Source organism: Hypanus sabinus, chromosome 3, assembly GCF_030144855.1.
Source record: "Hypanus sabinus isolate sHypSab1 chromosome 3, sHypSab1.hap1, whole genome shotgun sequence".
In the NCBI taxonomy this organism is placed as follows: domain Eukaryota; kingdom Metazoa; phylum Chordata; class Chondrichthyes; order Myliobatiformes; family Dasyatidae; genus Hypanus; species Hypanus sabinus.
The window spans coordinates 185,077,299-185,098,747 of NC_082708.1; the positions used below are offsets into that span (position 1 = coordinate 185,077,299).

General features: G+C 45.4%; 1 protein-coding gene across 2 annotated transcripts in view; it reads left to right on the forward strand.

The window, feature by feature from the left end:
* The window catches only part of pcgf1 (polycomb group ring finger 1), a 65,160-nt gene that overhangs the window by 33,808 nt on the left and 9,903 nt on the right, over positions 1-21,449 (forward strand). For both annotated transcript variants that reach the window (XM_059965758.1, XM_059965757.1), the window contains 2 exons: positions 4,759-4,830; positions 9,629-9,734. In XM_059965758.1, the coding sequence (XP_059821741.1) occupies positions 4,759-4,830; positions 9,629-9,734 (178 nt within the window). The remainder of the gene's footprint in view (positions 1-4,758; positions 4,831-9,628; positions 9,735-21,449) is intronic.

Sequence of the window (21,449 nt, forward strand, 5' to 3'; positions counted from 1 at the left end):
AGAGTCCAGTTCCACCCCCACAACATCACTGGCCTTACGAATGAGTTTCTCTCTTAATCCAGGCAGCATCCTGGTGAACCTGTCTTGCACCCAATCCAAAGCCCACACATCCTTCCTGTAACAGGGTGACTGGAATTGAGTATAATTTCTATTAACATGTAGCATGGAATCAACCCTTCAGGCCATGCCTCTCAGTGACCACCAACCCCACACCTCCTCTGATTTTAATCCTAGCCTAATCACAGGACAGTCTACAATGACCAATTAACTTAGCAACTGGTACGTCTTTGGACTGATGGAAGATTCTGAAGCCCTGGAGGTCAGGAGGAGAACATAGAAACTCTTCACAGACAACAGTGGGAAATGAACCTGGGTCACTGGTACCACAAAGTGTTGAGCTAACCACTATGCTACCATGCATGCAATACTTCTAAATGCGGCCTAACCAAAGATTTGAGTAGCTGCAATGTGACTTCTTGACTTTTACCTTCATTGGTCGGGGCAGCAGGTGCAAGTGTGTGAAATGCTGCCATTATCACCCACTCACTGTGTGGCTATGTTCAGTGAACTGCACACTAGGTTCCTCTGTACAGTAGATGGAGACACGAGACTGCAAATGCTGAAATCTGGAGCAACAGGTCAGGCTGAATCTGTGGGATGGGGAAGGGGGGGGGAAGAGTGAGAGAGAAGAAATAAGACAGGACTGCAGATGTTTGAACCTTAAGACAAAACAGCAAGCTGCTAAAAGAAATCAACAGGAAAACATGTTTTCAGTGTTTCCGATCAAGACCTTGCATCAGAGCAGTGTGTAGAGAGGCAATAGCTGGTATAGAAAGTTGGGAGGAAGGGGTAAGTCAGGGATGGCTGCCTGTAGCTGGAACCATGAGAGGGTGGTGGAGCTGGAGTTAGGAGACAGAAGAAACCTTGATCTATTCTCAGAACTGGGAATAGATGGGCAGAACAAACGCAATGTCTGGACAAGGATCCATCAGATGAAAGGAAATTAGATCATGATCCCCTTGAAACAAACTCAATTTCATACCGGACACACAACAAGACACTGAAATCTCAAGCAACAGACAATCTGTTAGAGATACTCAGGAGGTTGAGCAGCAATCTTTTGGGGTCAAAATCCTGCATCAGGACTGATAGAGTAGACTGCCTGTATGAAGAGGTGGTGGGGGTAAGGAGATGGGTCAGTGGGTAATTCATTGATCATGCAGGGGTGAGAAGAATGGGTAAAGAGGGGACTCACCACCTATAGGAGGAACCAACTGAGGAAGGGGGCAGGGGGTGGAATAAGGGGGAAGGCTGAAGTTGGAAGACAGCAGGTAACGGGATCTGAAATAGGAACTTTAAATATGGAAATGAGTGAGAAGAATAAAGGAGATGTTTGTTTATTTATTTAGTGTTATGGCACTGAGTTAGGCCCTTCCAGTTCTTCAAGCAGTGTCACCCCAGCAAACTCTAACAACCCCGATTAACCCTAACCTAATCACGGGACAATTTACAGTGACCAGTTAACCCACTAACTGCTGAGAGGACGTGCAGACCCCTTACAGAGGACACTGGGATTGAACTCTGAACTCCAATGCCCTAAACTGTAATAGCGTCATGCTAACCGCTACACTACTGAGGTGGTACTGTTATGGCAAGGTGGAGACGATGAGTGTATGAGTCCCTGAAAGGTAATTGGTAAAAGCTTAGATGATTGAGCCGTGATACAGGAAACGTGAGACTGCAGATGCTGGAATCTGGAGCACTAAGTAATCTTTTGGAGGGACTCCAGCAACTCGAGCAGCATCTGTGGGGAAAGGAGAGGAAAAACTGACAATGTTTGGGTCAAAACCCTGTATCAGAATTGAGAGGGTAGACAGCCTCTTAAGGGAGAGGTGGAGGATGAGACAGGCCAGCAGGTGAAGGATGACAGGCAGATGGAGCCAGACTGAGGTGGATCCACTCCTACCCTGCCTCACCCTGCCCTCTCACCTCTATGTACAAACTGTCTTGGTGAGGAAATGCAGGAAATCGTAAACACAAGAAAAGTATGCAAATGCCAGAAATCCAAAGCAACACACACAAAATGCTGGAAGAACTCAGAAGGTCAGACAGCATTCATGGGAATGAATAAACAGTTAACATATTGGGTTGAGACCTTTCTTCAGGACTGTTTATTCATTTCCATAGATGCTATCTGATGTGAGTTTCTCCAGCATTTTAAGATAAATGTAGGGCTGCTTAGGTAAATAAAGGAGGCTACAGGGAAGCGAATGGAAATATTTTGGATTCTTGTACACTGAGCCAGTACAGGGTAAATGGCCTCTACCTGTGCAGTAACCATGCTGATTGGGATCAGAGGTCAAGTGTAAGCCAGTAAAGAGCGATTGTGCCTGGGTTATAAAAGCAGAATAAGGTTAAACAATGCTCTGTCCATGTGGCAAGGACTGGATAGATGAGATAGTCAGTCTTTCCCCGGAGTGGAAGTGTCAAACACTAGAGAGACATTTACATTGCATGGGGACAAATTGGTTTATTTTCATCACGTACTGAGGTAAAGTGTGCAACCCTCTCATTGGGACTCGTGTACAAATTTGGCTTGTGCTAATAGCCATGTGATTCACCGATGACTCAGGAGGCCACCTTTCATAAGCAATATATGTCTATGGTTGGTATGATTTGGGGTTCAACCAAACAGGAAAGTTGGAATGTTCCAAAGAGGAACATTGATTATAATGAATGTTGTGTAAATATTGCCTCATGCAGAGTTATCGATCACCAGAAAAATAACATCAGCATAAAATTACAAAGGAAAGATATTTACCAATATGTCAACTTTTAACAAACAGCTAGTAGAAAAAAAGAAGAAAAAGGCCAAATTCAGTTATACTTTAATTACGCGCTGAACCCACATTCTGTGTGAAAGACACCAGTTATAGTTTGAACTTCCCTCGAAGACCATCTTGAACAAACTGGCTAATTCAAGAGTTTTGGCATTTAACTCCTTGGAACCATTCATCGGCACAAGGTACTTTTACAATGGAGTTTCTCCATCAAGCAGCATTCTGCAGGCATCTTTCCTTGTGCCCTGCTCCACAGCTCCTACCAAAAAATCCCCAAACTACACTACTGTCCTTCAGAGATCTGATCCTACCCAGCTACCTGGAATCTTCCATCACATCCCACTGGGCAGAAAAATACAACACATACCAGGACAATCCTGAGTGGCTGATACAACATTCCTAAGTTGAACAAAATGGCTCTCTATCTTTAGCTGAAGCCAAAACACTGACTAACAGGACACTCCTTTTGCAGAAAATAACTCACCCCCAAAAGCAGTCGAAGTCTTAGTCAGGGCCTTACAAGTGGAAAAACCTGTCTTGTGTACTGCCCATACAGATCAATTCAGCACAACAATGCATTGAAGGGTACAAGGTAAACCAGTGACAGAATGCAAAATAAAGTATTACAGTGTAGAGAAAGTGTAGTTCTGATAGGGTAACACACACAAATGCTGGAGGAACGCAACAGATCCTCAGACAGCATACCCCTTCCTTTCCAGTGCTGATGAAGGGTCTCGGCCCAATCCATTGACTGTTATTCTTCTCCACAGATGCTGCTGGACCTGCTGAGGTCCTCTACCATTCTGAGTATACTACCCTGGAATTCCACCATCTGCAGAATATCTTGTGCAGGTAGACAGTAAGGTGCAAGGTTGTAGGAAAGTTGAAAGATTTGAGGTCATTGTTGGGTGACATGGAGATGTGTTTCTACCAAAGGAGGTGTAAGGGGCGCCTTCTCGCTGCTAGCCTGTAGGTTACCTTCGGGCAAGGTATAGTACCTGCTTATGGGAGCATTTGGTGAACTGTCGTATGAGCAGCTGGTGCATATCACAAGTTCTGTTTATGCAACCATTGACACTAGGCAATCTCTGAAGAGTATTGATAATACCTAGGGTCACCCATCTTATAAAGACTCTGTCTAAAAGAAGGCAACGGCAAACCACTAGTACAGAAAAAATTGCCAAACACAATCATGGTCATGAAAATACCATGATCATCCACATCATACGGCAATGCACATGATGATAATGTAGGCAAGTGTGCAGCTTAAGTTGGTATCCTGGTCGACACAGACATTGTGGGCCAATGGGTCTGCTCCTGTGTTGCCCAGTCCCATTCCCCCCTTACCTGTAACCTGTTCTCTCTCTCATACCCATCAAATGCTTCCAATTCTCCTCACGCTTGGAGTAACAAGTTAACCTACCAGCTGGTACATCTCTGGGATGTGGGAAGAAATAGCATAGAGGGTGTGGGGGTTGGGGGGGGAAGTTCTGCAGTTACAGGGATAAAGTACAAACTCCTCACAGAGAGCTTCTGTTGTTGGGATTGTATCAGTGTCACTGGAGTTGTGAATAAGCAATTCTAACAATTGCCACTCATTTTGATTTGCAGAGCCTCTGTTTTCCCATATTATGGATGTAATTTGATTTAAATTTCCCTTGCTGCCTTACTCTTAGACATAACCTGTGGATGGGTATGTCACAAGGCAATGCCACTCATGTCCGCCTCCATCTGTAAGGAAACAAGATTCCCTTGGGCTAGATTTTGTTTCCCTGGTCACTGCAGATGATGTCTTATTTATGCCAGTTATAAAGCACAATTAATAACCCCTATTATTCCCAGCCCTCCCCACCCCTCTTCCCTTCCCTTTTATTCCATATCACTGCTTAAACTGTCTGAACTGTATTTCTTTCTGCAGGTGAAGAGAAGCGAATTCGAGAATTCTATCAGTCCCGAGGGTTGGACAGGGTCATACAACCAGTTAATGAAGGTACGGCGTGTGTGTGTGTCAAGTGGAGTTATGTCATTTGTCCTGAACCAATGTGGATAATGTCACTGACCACGACTCTGAACTGATTCCACAATCCATGGACTCGCTTTCAAAGACTCTACAACTCATGTTCTCAGTTTTATTTATTTACTATTTATTGTTATTATTTGTTTCTTTTTTATGTATTTGTACAGTTTGTCTTTTGCACATTGTCAGTCTTTGTGTGGCTTTTCATTGACTATTGTATTTCTTTGTTTTACTGAGAATGTCCACAAGAAAATGAATCTCAGGGTAGTATATAGTAGAACATACAAACCCCATTTCCAAAAAAGTCGGGATATTTTCCAAAATGCAATAAAAACAAAAATCTGTGATATGTTAATTCACGTGAACCTTTATTTAACTGACAAAAGTACAAAGAAAAGATTTTCAATAGGTTTACTGACCAACTTAATTGTATTTTGTAAATATACACAAATTTAGAATTTGATGGCTGCAACACACTCAACAAAAGTTGGGACAGAGGCATATTTACCATTGTGTTATATCACCTTTCCTTTTAATAACACTTTTTAATCATTTTGGAACTGAGGATACTAATTGTAGTAGATTTGCAATTGGAAATTTTGTCCATTCTTGCTTGATATAAGACTTCAGCTGCTCAACAGTCCATGGTCTCCGTTGTCTGATTCTCCTCTTCATGATGCACCATACATTTTCAATAGGAGATAGATCTGGACTCCAGCAGGCCAGTCAAGCACACACACTCTGTGTCTACAAAGCAACGCTGTTGTAGCCCGTGCAGAATGTGGATGACATTGTCCTGCTGAAATAAGCATGGACGTCCAGGGAAGAGACATCGCCTTGATGGCAACATATGTCTCTCTCAAATACTAATATACGCCTCAGAGTCAATGGTACCTTCACATACATGCAACTCACCCATGCCGTGGGCACTGATGCACCCCCATACCATCACAGATGCTGGCTTTTGCACCTTTCGCTGACAACAATCAAGATGGTTGTTTTCATCTTTGGCACAGAGAACTCGACGCCCGTTTTTTCCGAAAACTAGCTGAAATGTGGACTCATCTGACCACAGCACACGGTTCCACAGTCTTTCGGTCCATCTGAGATGAGATCGGGCCCAGAGAACTCGCCGGCGTTTCTACATAGAGTTGATGTATGGCTTCCTCCTTGCGTAATACAGTTTCAAGTTGCATTTCTGGATGTTAAGTGACAATGGTTTTCCGAAGTACTCCCGAGCCCAGGAGGCTATAATTGTCACAGTAGCATGACGGTTTCTTAGGCAGTGCTGCCTGAGGGCTCGAAGATCACGCGCATTCAACAGTAGTTTCCGACCTTGGCCTTTACGCACTGAGGTGTCTCTGAATTCTCTGAATCTTTTCACAATATTATGTACTGTAGATGTTGAAAGACCTAAATTCTCTGCAATCTTGTGTTGGGAAATGTTCCTTTTGAACTGACTAACAATTCTCTCTCGAATTTTGGCACAAAGAGGTGAGCCACGACCCATCCTTGCTTGCAAAGACTGAGCCTTTGATGGACGCTACTTTTATACCCAGTCATGATACCTCACCTGCTACCAATTAGCCTGCTTAATGTGGAGTCTTCCAAACAGGTGTTACTTGAATATTCTGTGCACTTTTCAATCTCATTTTAACTCTGTCCCAACTTTTGTTGAGTGTGTTGCAGCCATCAAATTCTAAATTTGTGTATATTTACAAAATACAATTAAGTTGGTAAGTAAAACTATTGAAAATCTTTTCTTTGTACTTTTGTCAGTTAAATAAAGGTTCACGTGAATTAACATATCACAGATTTTTGTTTTTATTACGTTTTGGAAAATATCCCAACTTTTCTGGAAATGGGGTTTGTATGTACAAATGGTGGATGCAGACAAGTTCAGCAAATGCACAATGTCTTTATTTCATACACCACGATCGAAATGCTTAATTAAGTCCAGTTTTACGCTAAGCATAATACCCTTACAAGCTCTCCTAGGCTTTTCTGATACCTTAGGACACATCTTGCTAACAGATGCAGAAAATAAATCAGGATAAAACACAGATGCTCACAGATACAGATAGTTCAAAGCTATGGCAGCTTGATGCTGAGCGTAGTTCCCAGGGAAGGAGCTTGGTGGCGCCACTCTCACTGCTTGGGGTGTGCGATGCCTCTATAACAGCTCACAGCAAAACAAACGCTGAATGCTATTTTCACTTTTCACTTTTTTTCATGAAAGTGAAAATCCTCTTTGGATCTCTTTCAGTTAGTGAAAATGGGTACTAATGTAGGTCATTCATAAAAGCGAAGTGGCGTAAAGCGAACTTTCGAAAAGCTGGGGTACCTGTACTGTATTTGTCAACATGGAGCGGAAGAGCGAGTTTGTAAATCTGTTGGGAGCAGAGGATGTTGGGAATTGTGAGGGTGGAGTGCCACAGGAGGGTGTGGAACAGGTGCTAGAGAATGAGTACTGGGGGTGGGGGGGGTGTCGTGGGTGTAGACACACCCAACCCAGAGACACCAGGCAAGATCATTTGATTTCAAATAATTGGTTTATTGATCATTACTGAATATCTCTCTGGTGCTTCCTGCTCCCTCCCCTCTCCCTGGCCCCTTCCCACTCTCAGTCTACAGTAGAGACCCATCTCAAAATCAGGTTTATCATCACTCACCTATGTCATGAATTTTTATGCAGCTGCAGTACAGTGCAATACTTAACATTACAGTAATGTGCAAAAGTCATAGGCACCCGTACCTATGTATATGAACATACGACATTTGCACAGTACTGTACATGGGCAGACTTCTGTGTAACTGAGCAGGGGTTGGTACTTTTCGAGGATGAACACTAGAAAGAGGGAGATAACATGCAGACTGGCTTGTCTACTGGCATGGTGATCCAATGAGAAGTGTTTAGCACCGAGGCAATAATACCAGATTTTTTAATATTGAAGTAAGGCCCACAGGAGGACTGAGTGGAAGGGAATTCATTCATCTTGCTGTTTTGAAAATAAAATTGCAAGAGACTTGCAGTCTGAGGGGACAGTTTCCCTCTTTATGCTGGCCTCATTTAATTGCAGTTCAAAGCTGGAGGAAGATTGGGGGAGGATGCACTGGGAAACGTAAGGCTAGGCAGTTAATTGCAAGTTTTTGTGCGTGATTTCCTTATCACTAAATGTGAGCGTGTTCCTGCAGGTGGTTAGGCAAATAGAATGGGAGATGCTAAAGGTCTTCCCATAACGTCTCCCATTTTAACTGCTATAACACTCGAGTTCTTTAATATCCAGCACCTAACCCTGACAATTCACAGTGAATTAAATACAGAAGAGTCCTGAGTTTTAATCTCCAATTCCTGGAAAGTTGGAAGGAGTGGGGGTGGTGTGGTTTCTGTGGGGTTTGGAGTGGTTAGTTGGGGAAGGGGCTTTTTGCTGTGCATCTCGATTGTATAAGGTAGCATAGGTGTGAAATTTTTTTTTAATCATTGGCTAACAAAACAAAGGAATAGGTTTTAGATGAGAGTAAGGAGTTTTAAAATGTCAATCAAATTTAGATTTATTTATCACATACATTGAAACAGACAGTGAAATGTGTCATTTGTGTTAACCACCAACACAACCTAAGGATGCGCTGGAGGCAGCCCACAAGATTCACTGCACATTCTGGCACCCACAGTGTTCAGCAAAGCAAAAGATGGTAACAGCAAAACAAGTCTCTGTCTCACCCATCCACCCACTCAAACCACAGTCAGGCCTCCTACCCCAGGACAAGCTACCTCTGGGTTCAATCCCAGGACTCTCTGATAACGAGTATGACCTTCAGATCTCAACTTTCTCTGACCCCGGTGATCTGGGGAGTGACTGGCCCTCTGACTCCTACCCGTACAACTTCTGCCTCAGGACTTGCCAACCTGGGGATTGTTTGTCTCCTCATCGCCTGTCATTCCCACCTTCACTGATCTTTGACTGTGGAGTGTTCTGACCTGGACTCTGAACACATCGTGCCTGTGACTCTTTGTTTACTGCCCGTGCCTGTTAACTTCCCCTTGTCACTGTCCACAACGCCTAACTTCTCATGCTATGAATCTAAACAAAAACTTGGTCTGAGTCACAACATAGACAGACATTGCAGCTCAGTGCCATCTTGACTGGAAGTGATCTGACGGAAAGATTTTGTTTTTAACACAGTGTCTGATATCTGGAATGTGCTGCCAGTTGAGCGGATGGGATCAGATACAGTTGTTTTAATAAATAGGCAAGGCATAGGAGGATGCCATTCTATAGGGGGCAAATTAGTGTGGATTGGCAACAATATTGGCATGGACTTAGTGGGCCGATGGGCCCATTTCTGTGATATACAACTGGATGACCCGATGTATCTTGATCCTGATGGATAAACATTAAATGCCCAGATTTATTTTAAATCTCACACCAGAAGTGTCTAGAAACAGGTAGTAGGTGAGTCAGAACCCAGGAGGGAGCAGAAAGTGCCCTCATGTTGTGTCCAAGCTGGCCTGTCTCACTCAGACATTAACCTGACCTGACCATTTCATGGAATTCCTACATTTTTAAATAAAACAACTCAATATTGAACTTGATTTGCTACGTAAATAAAGTGAGACGGAGTGATTTTTATTGCTGCCACACAGTGAGCTCGTAAATTTAGAGCAGACCAATTCACTTTGACATTCAGGATAATGCAGAAAAGAGTGTGCATTTTGATTGTTCAGTAGTTATGAATATGTTGCAATCTATGTGTTCCTCTCTCTCCTCAGCTGTGTCACCGGACTTGGCCAGTTCTCCATACACCACCTTCGATCACTCCAAAGCCCACTACTACCGATACGATGAACAAGTTTCGCTCTGTTTGGAGAGGCATGGGTGAGCTCTTGCACGGAATTCGTTGCTAATGGCTGCCTGCTTATTAGCTCAGAACCAGCACTATTACAAGGCAGCAGTGGGGAATAATCGGAGATGGTCACCTGACCAAGCGGCTCATCAAACTTGCTGATGTCTTCTTTTATTAATGGGGAGAACCCTGTTGTGTCAGGGCCAGCAGAATCCATAAGACATGACATCTTCCTGTGCTGCTGGGAAGCTTGCTCCATTAGAGAGATCTGAAATGGGAGAGGAGGGTGCAATTATGTTTAAAAGACATTTGGGCAGTTGCATGGGGTCAAAAGAGATGTTTAAAAGACTCCTAGATGGGCAAATGGATGATAGAAAAATGAAGGGCTATGTGTGAGGGAAGGATTAGATTGATCTTGGCATAGGTTAAAGGGTTGGCTTAACACCGTGGGTCGAAAGGCCTGTACTGTTTATGTCTGTGGTTAACAGCAGGAAGAAGAAATTGGAAATAATATCCTGTACACCTTTGTACTCAGAATCTAAGCCAAGGAAGGTTGGAAATGGAAGTTCTTTTTAGTTGGAAAGAGAGGAGAACAGGGCTGGTGGTAGAGGCAGATACATAAGGGAATGTACGAGATTGTTTAATAGGCATATGGATGTAAGAAAAATGAAGGGCTATGTGTGAGGGAAGGGTTAGGTTGTTCTTGGAGAAGGTTAAAGAGTCAGCACAATATCATAGGCCGAACAGCCTGTACATTGTATGAAAAGTTTAGAGCAGGCTATCTCATTAACCTTCTTGGTTGTCAGGGACATGTTGGGCTGAAGGGTCTATTGTCATAACGACTCTGTCTGAGGGAGCTTTGTGAAGTTGAGTATAACATTGACTATAAGCTTTCAATTGAAATCGATTCAATTGTATTCTATTCAAGTTCGTCATTCAGCCATACATGAATACAGCCAAATGCGACAGCGTTACTATGAGCTCAAGGTGCTTTGTTTTTAAATCTCTGTTGCAGAGAAATCTGGTAACAACTCCTGGTTTAGGTTTGACTGTTTCATTTAATGGAAATATGTGCAGGTCATTTGGAGCCTTCAAATAACACAACCTGGTTGCTTTACTGAGATATTTGTAACTGGACCTTGACTGTCCTGGGATAGGAAAAACTGGTCTATTAAAAGAAAATATATGCAAATTCAGTGAATCTTGCACCTCACTTTAAAGAGATGGTCCGGTTACACAGAAGGACCTGACACGAAGATCATCAATATTAGATGTTTTTGTTTATTTATTCATGGTACGTGGGCTTCAAAGGCTGAGCCAGTCTTTCGTTGCCCATCCCCATTTGCCTTTGAGATGGTAGTGATGAGCTTGCTTATTGAACAACTGCAGTCCTTGAGGTGTGGGTGCATTGTTCTAGGTTTTTGACCTAGCAACAGTGAACAAACAGCGATATATTTCCAAATCAGGATAGTGTATGACATGGAAGACAAGTTTCAGAGGCTTATGTTCCCCATGTTACGATGTGCTACACACAGCACTGAAATAACAACACGCTGTCGGTAAGCCGTTTCAGACTAGTTTATTCAAACTTCGCGGCGCTGGCATTTAATCCCTAGCACCCGCCCTCTTCGAGCGGAAATGAGAGGTGCATTACCAAGGTCTCTCCCTGCGCACTGGCTATTTGTGAGCCGTTTCGCCTGCACAGAAAGTGGGTCGCCACATAACTCTTCCCCCCCCCCCCCCCCCCCCCCCCAGAACCGGCGATACACCCCCCAATGTCCACAGTCTGGATCAGCCTCTGTTTGGGAGGTCTGCCTCTGCACGGTGGCACCTGAACCTCAACTGGCTGCACCAACTCCACATGGGCTGGTTTGAGTCGGTCCACTGTGAAAACCTCCTCTCTCCCCCCAATGTCCAGAGCGTACATGGACCCATTGTTGTTGATCACCTTGAATGGCCCATCGTACGGCCGCTGTAGCGGTGCCCGGTGTCCGCCCCTTTGTACAAACACAAACTTACAGTTCTGCAGGTCTTTGGGTACACGGGTTGGGGTCCATCCATGCTGTGAAGTTGGTACAGGGGCCAGGTTGCCGAGCCTTTCACATAGCTTGTCCAGGACTGCTGTGGATTCTTCCTCTTGCCGCCTTGGGGCTGGTATGAACTCTCCTGGGACAGCCAGGGGCGTGCTATACACCAACTCAGCCGACGAGGCGTGCAGATCCTCTTTGGGCGCTGTGTGAATTCCAAGCAGGACCCAGGGAAGCTCGTCCACCCAGTTAGGTCCTCACAGGCGGCCATGAGAGCCGACTTCAAGTGACGGTGGAAGCGTTCCACTAGTCCGTTCGACTGTGGGTGGTAGGCAGTTGTGTGGTGTAGCTGCGTTCCCAACAGGCTGGAGGTGAACTGGGCGCTTCTGTCAGAGGTAACGTGGGCCGGTACCCCGAAGCGTGCTACCCAGGTTGTAATCAGTGCTTGGGCGCAGGAATCAGCAGATGTGTTGGTGAGCAGGACCGCCTCTGGCCACCTCGTGAACCGGTCTACCATAGTTAGGAGGTACTGCGCTCCTCGGGACACTGGTAGGGGGCCCAAGATATCCACATGAATGTGATCGAACCTCCGGTGGGTGGGTTCAAACTGCTGTGGCGGGGCTTTAGTGTGCCACTGCACCTTGGCTGTTTGGCACTGCGCGCACGTTCTGGCCCATTCACTGACCTGCTTGCGAAGTCCGTGCCACGTGAACTTGCTGGAGACCAGCCAGACGGTTGTCCTGATAGATGGGTGCGCCAAACCGTGTATGGAGTCGAAAACTCGCCGCCTCCAGGCTGCCAGGACGATGGGGCAAGTTTGGCCGGTAGCCACGTCGCACAGAAGGGTCCTCTCACTTGGGCCTACGAGAAAGTCTCAAACCCGAGACTGCAGTCCTGTAGCTGGGCATCTTGTCGTCTGCCTGCTGCGCCTCGGCCAGTGCTGCATAGTCCACCCCCAGGGACAGGGCCTGGACAGCTGGTCTGGAGAGTGCATCCGCCACGATGATGTCCTTTCCTGAAACATGCTGGATGTCCGTCGTGTACTCGGATATGTAGGACAGATGTCGCTGCTGGCGAGCTGACCAGGGATTAGACACCTTCGTGAACGCAAAGGTCAACGGTTTGTGGTCCGTGAACGCGGTGAACGGCTTGCCTTCTAAGAAGTACCTGAAATGCTGGATTGCCAGATACAGTGCCAACAGCTCCAGTCGAAAGCACCGTACTTGAGTTCGGGTGGTCGTAGGTCCTTGCTGAAGAACGCCAGGGGTTGTCAGCACCCCTCGAAGAGTTGCTCCAGCACCCCACCGACTGCTGTGTCGGATGCGTCCACCGTGAGGGCGGTCGGAACGTCTGTTCTGGGGTGCACCAGCATCGCGGCATCTGCCAAGGCTTCCTTGGCTTTAACGAAAGCGGCCATGGCCTCCTCGTCCCAAGTAATGTCCTTGCCTTTACCCGACATCAGGGTGTACAAAGGGTGCATGGTACGGGCTGCTGAAGGGAGGAAACGGTGGTAGAAGTTCACCATACCAACGAACTCCTGCAGGCCTTTGACCGTGTTGGGCTGGGCAAAGTGGCAGATCGTGTCTACCTTGGTGGGCAGAGGTGTTTCCCCGTCTTTGGTAATCCTGTGGCCCAGGAAGTCGATAGTATCGAGACCAAACTGGCATTTGGCCGGGTTGATTGGGAGGCCGAAATCATTCAGGCGGGAGTGGAGGTGGGACAGATGCTCCTGACGACAACTGCTGGCTGTAAGGATGTCATCCAAATAGATGAACGCAAAGTCCAGGTCGCGTCGCACCGCAACCTCAGGGTGCACCGGGATTTGATGGTATCCCCGGACGAGGTCTACTTTGGAAAAGATTCTTGCCCCGTGCAGGTTTGCTGCAAAGTCCTGTGTATGCGGCACGGGGTAGCGGTCTAGAGTTGTAGCCTCGTTCAGTCTGCGGTGATCGCCGCGTGGTCTCCAACCCCTGGCTGCTTTGGGCACCATGTGCAGGGGGGAGGCCCATGGGCTGTCGGACCTCCGTACGATCCCCAATTCCTCCACAAGTCCTCTTAAACTCCTTCGCCAGGGGGAGCCTTTGTGCGCGGGCGTGGAGGGGTGGTCCCTGGGTCAGGATGTGGTGCTGTACCCTGTGTCTGGGCATGGCTGCCGTGAACTGCGGTGCCAGAATCAATGGAAAGTCTACCAGGATTCTGGTGAATTCGTTGTCCGACAGCATGATGGAGTCCAGGTGTGGGGCCGGCAACTTGGCTTCACACAGGGAGAACATCTGGAAAGTCTCGGCATGGACCAGTCTTTTCCCTTGCAAATCGACCAGCAGGCTGTGAGCTCACAAGAAGTTCGCCCCCAGGAGTGGTTGGGCCAACGCGGCCAGTGTGAAGTCCCACGTGAACCGACTGGCGCCGAACTGCAGCTGCACTGTGCGGGTGCCGTAGGTCCATATCGTGCTGCCATTTGCAGCCCTCAGGGTGGGTCTTGACTTCCTGTTGCGGGTGTCGTACTCCATCGGCGGCAAGACGCTGATTTCCGCTCCGGTGTCGACCAAGAAGCGGCGTCCTGACTGTTTGTCCCAGACGTACAAGAGGTTGTCCTGGTGGCCAGCTGCCATAATCATTAGCGGCAGCTGGTCCTTGCAGGGCAGACGACAACGGCGGGCTTTTGTGCCCCACCGCTGGTGGTAGAAACACCACTGTTCACTGTCCTCCTCACTCCTGCCTCTGTGTTTTGTGCGCCTCCCTGCCGGGCCTGGTCTGGTCTGCTGTTGGGCGCGTGGCCTGGTAATCTGACCGACAGACGCCACGCTCTCCCTCTTGGCTTTCCACAGCACGTCTGCCCAGGCCGCCACCTTCTGGGGGTCGCTGAAATCTGTGTCGGCCAGCAGCAGATGTATGTCCTCAGGCAGTTGCTCTAGGAACGCTTGCTCGAACATGAGGCAGGGCTTGTGTCCATCAGCCAGGGCCAGCATCTCCTTCATCAATGCTGACAGCAGCCTGTCTCCCAAACTGTCCAGGTGAAGCAGGCAGGCACCCTGCTCACGCCGTGAGAGGTCAAAGGTCTCAATGAGCAGCGCCTTGAATGCTTCATATTTGCCTTCTTCCGGGGCGACTGTATGAAATCCGCAACCTGGGCGGCCGTCTCTTGGTCAAGGGCGCTCACCACGTGGTAGTAATGCGTGGAATCAGAGGATATCTGCCAAATCTGGAACTGGGCTTCTGCTTGGCTAAACCACACGCGTGGTTGCAGCGTCCAGAAAGTCGGCAGTTTTAGCGAAACTGCATGAACAGATGAAGAGTTGGTCATCTTTGGTCCAAGTCCCGTTTGGACTGTCGGGGTCACCAATGTAGCGATGTGCTACACACAGCACTAAAGTAACGACACGCAGTCAGTAAGCCGTTTCGAGACTAGTTTATTCAAACTTCGCGGTGTTGGCATTTAATCCCTAGCGCATTTAAACCCTGAGCTCACTCAACTTATTCTTGTTCTAGATTTATTGCATCAGTCACAGTTCGATGTTGTTTATAATATAAAGACTTAGTCATTCTGCACAAAACAGGCCCTTGAGTTCAACTGGTCCATGCTGACCAAAATTTCCATCCAAACCTATTGGGCCATTTTGTTCACACTTGCCCAAGTCCCTTTCAACCTTTCCTATCTATATACTTGTCCAAGTGTCTGAAATGTATTTAATGTTCCTGCTTCAGCCACTGCTTCTGGCAGTTCATTCCATGTACCAATCACACTCTGGGTGGAAAAATTTCTCCCATGGGTTCCTACTATATCCTGCAATATTATACTGTACTGTTCCATGTTCTAGTGTAAATGGAGCTTTATAGTTAGCATGGACTTAGTGGGCCAAAGGGCTGAATGTCTCTAGGATGCAATACATTAAAAAAACTAACAATTACAATAAGGAATGTATATAATTAAATAAAGTAGTGCAAAGGCAAAATATATTGTGAGGTAGTGTTCTTGGGTTCTTTGTCCATTCAGAAACCTGATGATCGAGGGAAAGAAGCTGTTCCTGAAACATTGAGTGTGTGTCTTCAGATTCCTGTACCACCTCCCTGATGGTAGCAATGAGAAGAGAGCTGTCATGGGAGATGGGTTCCTTAATGATGGATGCCGCCTTTTTGATGCATCATTTTTTGAAGATGTCTTTGATGCTGGGGAGGCTAATGCCCATGATAGAACTGGCTGAGTTTAAAACTCTCTGCAGGTTTTTCCGATCCTGTGCAGTGGTCCCTCCATACCACAAAATAATACAACCAGTTAGAATCTGTAGAAATCTGCAGTCTCTTGAGTCTTCAGAACCAGCTGTATGGTTCTCCTCTCCTCTGCATCTGTCCATGCCACCATGTTATGCTCCGCTACCATCCAATGGCATTTCTCTCTGCGCTATGATTTGCCAGGAACGATTTTAATTACTGCACAGAGCACTTGTGGAGTGTTACCTTGACGCCAGCGAAGAGATGGGGAAGGGAAAGTTTGCTTTGTACAGCACAGAAGGCAGAGAGTATGTTCAATCAATACACCAAGGGGGGGAAAAATGAAAAATTCCTATCGAACGGCTTGTCCAAGTCTGGATTCATCACTCAATCTGGTGAATTTGTAGCAGCTGGAAGGCACTGGGGTCGATACTAATTTTAAAGCAATTAGTTTGGATGTGTTGCTATCAGCAAAGCTCTCACACAGGGCTGCTGCAAACTCTGATAAACAGCTTACCACCAGTGTTTAAGGAGACTGGTTCTTTTCTTTTCAGCTTGCCTGCCAATAATTTCAAATTTGATTTTTATTTTGTCTCGGTGGGTGAGAATGAGCCCAACCCAGTGACGGGCAATTAAGGTGGCATAGCTACTGAATGGACAGAAGCATTGCCAGGTTCCTTTTGGTGAGGCAGGGTGTTCCTAGTATTTCTCATAGGGTTAGGAGGCTGTGCATTTTAGGCAGGAGAGGGTAGGTAAGTTATTTTAGAGTCTTAAGCAGGCCCTACACCCCATTTAGTCCATTTTGAACTATTATTCTGCCAAGTCTTATCAACCTGAATCCTAACCATAGCTCTCCATAACTCTTACTTCCATTTACGTATCCAAATTTATCTTAAATGTTGAAATCAAACCTGAATTCACCATTTCCGCTGGCAGTTCATTCCTTACTCTCACCACCCTCTTGAGTGAAGAAACTCCCCCTCATGTTCCTCTTAAACTTTTCATCTTTCACCCTTAACCAATGATCTCTAGTTGTATTCCCTCCCAACGCTAGTGGAAAAGGCCTGCTTGAATTTACCCAGATCTATACCCTAATTTTGTATACCTCTGTCAAATCTCTCAATATTCTATGTTCCAAGGAATAAAGTCCTAACCTATTCAGTGTTTTCATGTAATTCAAGTCCTCCAGACCCAGCAAATTTTCATAAATATTCTCTGTACTGTTTCAACCTTATTTACATTTTTTCCTGTAGGTAGACAAAAACTGCATGCAATACTCCAAATTGGGTCTCACCAACGTCTTATCCTACTTCAATATAACTTCCTAATTCTGTACTCAATATATGCCAAAAGCTTTCCTTATGACCCCATCTACCTGTGATGCTACTTCGAATGAATTATAGTTCTGTTTTCCCAGATCTCTTTGCTCTACTGCATTCCTCAGTGCGCTACTATGTACATTTTCTTAACTCTCTGGAATGTGCTGGGTGCGTGGTAGAAGCAGATGTGATAGAGGAGGGGTTCCCAACCTTGGGTCCACAGACACCTTGCTCAATAGTATTGGTCCTTGGTATGAAAAGGTTGGGAACCCTGCGATAGAGGCATTTAAGAGGCTCTCTGGCACATAAATTTGAAGAGAATGGGTTGGGTGTCATTAGCCTAGTTAGTTTGGCACAACATTGTAGGCCAAAGGGCCTTTTCGCATCCCGTGCTATTCAGTGTTATACTACAAGGAAAAGGACTCTTGGCCCAACTCGACAATGCTGACCAAAGTGCCTATCTAAGCTATTTCTATTTACCTGTATTTGGCCTATATCCATCTGGACCTCTCTTATCCTCCTTTGTACCTGCCGAAGTGCCTTTTAAATATTGTAATTCTACTCAGCTCTACCGCTTCCTCTGGAAGCTTGTACCACATGCCCCCACCCTGTCCCTCAGGTCTTTTCCACTCACTTTAAATCTGTCTTCTAATTTTAGAACTCTATCCTGAAGGGTGATCTTATAGATTTTTATATAATCATGAAGGGCATAAATAAGGTGGATGGTCTTTCTCCTGTAGTCTAAAGCTAGACAGCATAGATTTAAAACAGGAGTTCCCAACCTATTTTATGCCATGGACCAATGCCATTAAGCTATGGGTTTGTGGACCCCAGGTTGGGAATCCCTGGTTTAAAATAACAGGAGACAGATTTAAAGAGGTAGCTGAGGAGATTTTGGAGGCATTAGTAGTGATCTTTCAAAAATCACCAGATTCTAGAATGGTTCCAGAAGATTGGAAAATTGCAAATGTCACTTCTCCCTTTAAGAAAGGAAGAAGAAGAAAGGAAATTATAGGCCAGTACAGCATGTAATAGAATTACAGGGAAGTCACCAGCATGGACAGAACATTGACTGATTGGCAGAAAGCAAAGAGATGAAATAAAGATGCCTATTGTGGATGGTTTTGGGTGACAAGTGGTGTTCCACAGGAATCAATATTGGAAAACCTTCTTTTGACATTGTATGTCAACAGTTTGGCTGACAGAATTGGTGGCTTTGTGGCCAAGTTTGTAGATGATACATAGATAGATTGGAGGGGTAGGGAGTGTTGAGGAAGCAGTGAGTCGGCAGAATGACTTTGAAACTGTTGAAGAATAGGCAGACTGGCAGATAGTGTTGGGAAGTGTATGATTATGCACTTTGGTAGAAGAAATAAAGGCATAAACTATTTTCTAAACAGGGAAAAAATTCAAAAATCAGAGGTGCAAAGGGACTTGGGAGTCCTTGTGCAGATACCTTAAAGGTTAACTTGAAGGTTGAGTTGGTGGTAAGGAAGCCAAGTACAATTTTACTTTGAGAGGACTAGATTATAAGAGCAAGGATATGATGCTTTATAAGCATTGATCGGACTGCACTTGGAGTACCATGAGCAGTTTTGGGCACCTTACCTAAGAAAAGATGAACTGGCATTGGAGCGGGTCCAGAGGAGGTACACAAGAATGATTCTGGGAATGAAGAGGATTAACGTACGAGGAGCATTTGGCTCTGGATCTGTACTCACTGGGGCTTAGAGGAATAAGGAGGGATCTCATCAAAACCTACTGAATATAGAAAGGGCTAGATAGAGTAGATTTGGAGAGGATGTCTCTTATAGTGGGTGGGTCTAGGACCAGAAGGAACCCCAGAATAGGGGAATGTCCATTTAGTACAGAGATTAGAAGGAATTTCTTTGGCCAGAGGGTGATGACCCTGGAATTCATTGCCACAGATGGCTGTGGGAGCCCAAGTCATTGAGCATATTTAAAACAGAGATTTATATGTTCTTGGTTATGTTACAAACCCCGTAACTGGGTCACTTACCAGCAAAGATAGAGAGGTCCGTTGAAGTCTGATGGTACTATTTTTAACAGTATTTATTAGTAAAAATACACAAAAATAATATCAATGCAACCATACAGATAATATACGTCGTCAATACTAAATCTAAAAGTGCGGGTATAATAATAATAAAAAATAAGCTCTATCGTTGTCTAGGGGATAATGTATTGTCCGATGGAAATATAAAAGTCACTCAGTTCATTCAGGCTGCAGCCTTTTGGTTGGAAAGAGAGAGATTTGAAGAAACTTGCCGGCTTTCCTTTTTATGATTTCGATCCGTCGGAGTCTCATTGGTGTGGCCGTTCACTTGTGGCCTCTCCTTTAGCTAAGCCGTTCTTCCATGATGAGCCCGCTACCGTGGCAAGGGAGGACGCACACAGGCCGCTATAAAACGCTGTCACTGGCTTTCCAGCGTTTCTCCTGGTGCATCTAAAGGGGTTGTTCCCCAGACCCTCTTTTATCCTTACTCACGGGGTCTCAGATGTCAATCAGGTTGGGATGATGCAATCCCTCAACCAGCCCACTCTGGTCATCCCCTGAGGGTGTCAATGAATAGTACAGTACTCAATACACAATTCCGTCTCCAAGAGACAATGGCCGTTATCCGTGGCTTTGTCTCGCTGAGGCCAGGACACATTCCAAAACCTTGTGAATTCTCTCTCATTTCCTGGGTCCCAAACCCAAATTAATAGCGATCTTGCGATTCTCAAAAAGGAGGGGGCGACTTTGTACCCTTCGGCCCCTCAGAGTTGTGGCACATTTGTAACAGTTAGTCAGGGTGTCAAAGATTATGGGGAGAAGACAGGAGAATGAGGTTGTAAGGGATAATAAATCAATCATGGCAGAATGGCAGTGCAGCCTCAATAGGCAGAGTGGCCTAATTCTGCTCTTGTAGAAAATAAAAAATAAAATTTAAAAATAAATAATTAAAGTGGACCCGTGGGGCAACTTTTTCACAGAGTGAATGGTGGGTAAATGGAACTAACTGCCAGAAGATACGGGTACAATTACAATTCTTTCAAAACCTTTAGACGAGAATATTGGTAGGAAATGTTCAGAGCAGGGGCTCCCAACCTTTTTTATGCGATGGACCAATGCCATTAAGCAAGGGGTTCATGGACTCCCAAGTTGGGAACCACAGGTTTAGAGGGATGGAGATCATTGGGTATGGAGATCCCACGTGTACCCTTGTTTGTGAAGTCACCACTGGAGACTGGTCAGTAAGTTAAACCTGGGAAAGCTGGTCTAATCCATAGAGTTGTCCGTGTTTTCCAGGGTCTCAAAGTGAGCCTTTGTCAGATCATTTATCTCTAAACCAGGATTCCCAACCTGGGGTCCACAGACCCTCGTTAATGGTAGGGGTTGATGGCATTAAAAAGATTGGGAAGTCCTGCTCTAAATCTATCCTGACCATGAACTTTTCAGGGTACCTTTCAAATGTAAATGTATCTTCTCAACCACTTCCTCTGGCAGCTCATTTCATATACTTACCACCGTCTGGTTGGAAAAGTTACTGCTCAAGTTCCTGTTAAATCTCCCCTCTCACCTTAAACCTATGCCTTCTAGTTTTTTTTTAAATTTTCTAACTGAGAAAAAGACCCAATCTATGCCCATCAAATTGATATACCTCCTTTAAGATCACTCATCATTTTCCTATGGTCCAATGATTATAGTGCCAATCTGCTCAACCTCTCTCCATAACTCTGTCCCTGCAGTCTGGCAACATCATTGTAACTCTCCTCTGCACATTCTCCAGCTTAATGACATCGTTCTTATAGCAGTTTAGTGCTGGTCAGAAGGTCAAGTACCCCTTCTTGAAATCTGGTGTGTAAATGCACCCTTAATTCTATCCATACACCATCGCAAACATTATTTGTGTGTCTATAACTGGGTGGGAAATGAGGGAATAGCTCTGCAGCAAATTTCATCAGAAATATTGAGTTAATGCTTGCATCAGAGTAATGAGAATTGATGCTGGCTGTTTAATTCATGAGATGGGGTAACCTTGTTCTGACTCAGGCAGGCTGATGTAAATCAGCTTATTATTCAACCATTGCACATGGGATAAAATTTTTGTGCAAAATCAAAAAAAAAACAATATGGGGTCACCACAATCTGGCTTTAATGCGATGCATTAAAAAATAAATTGGTTTG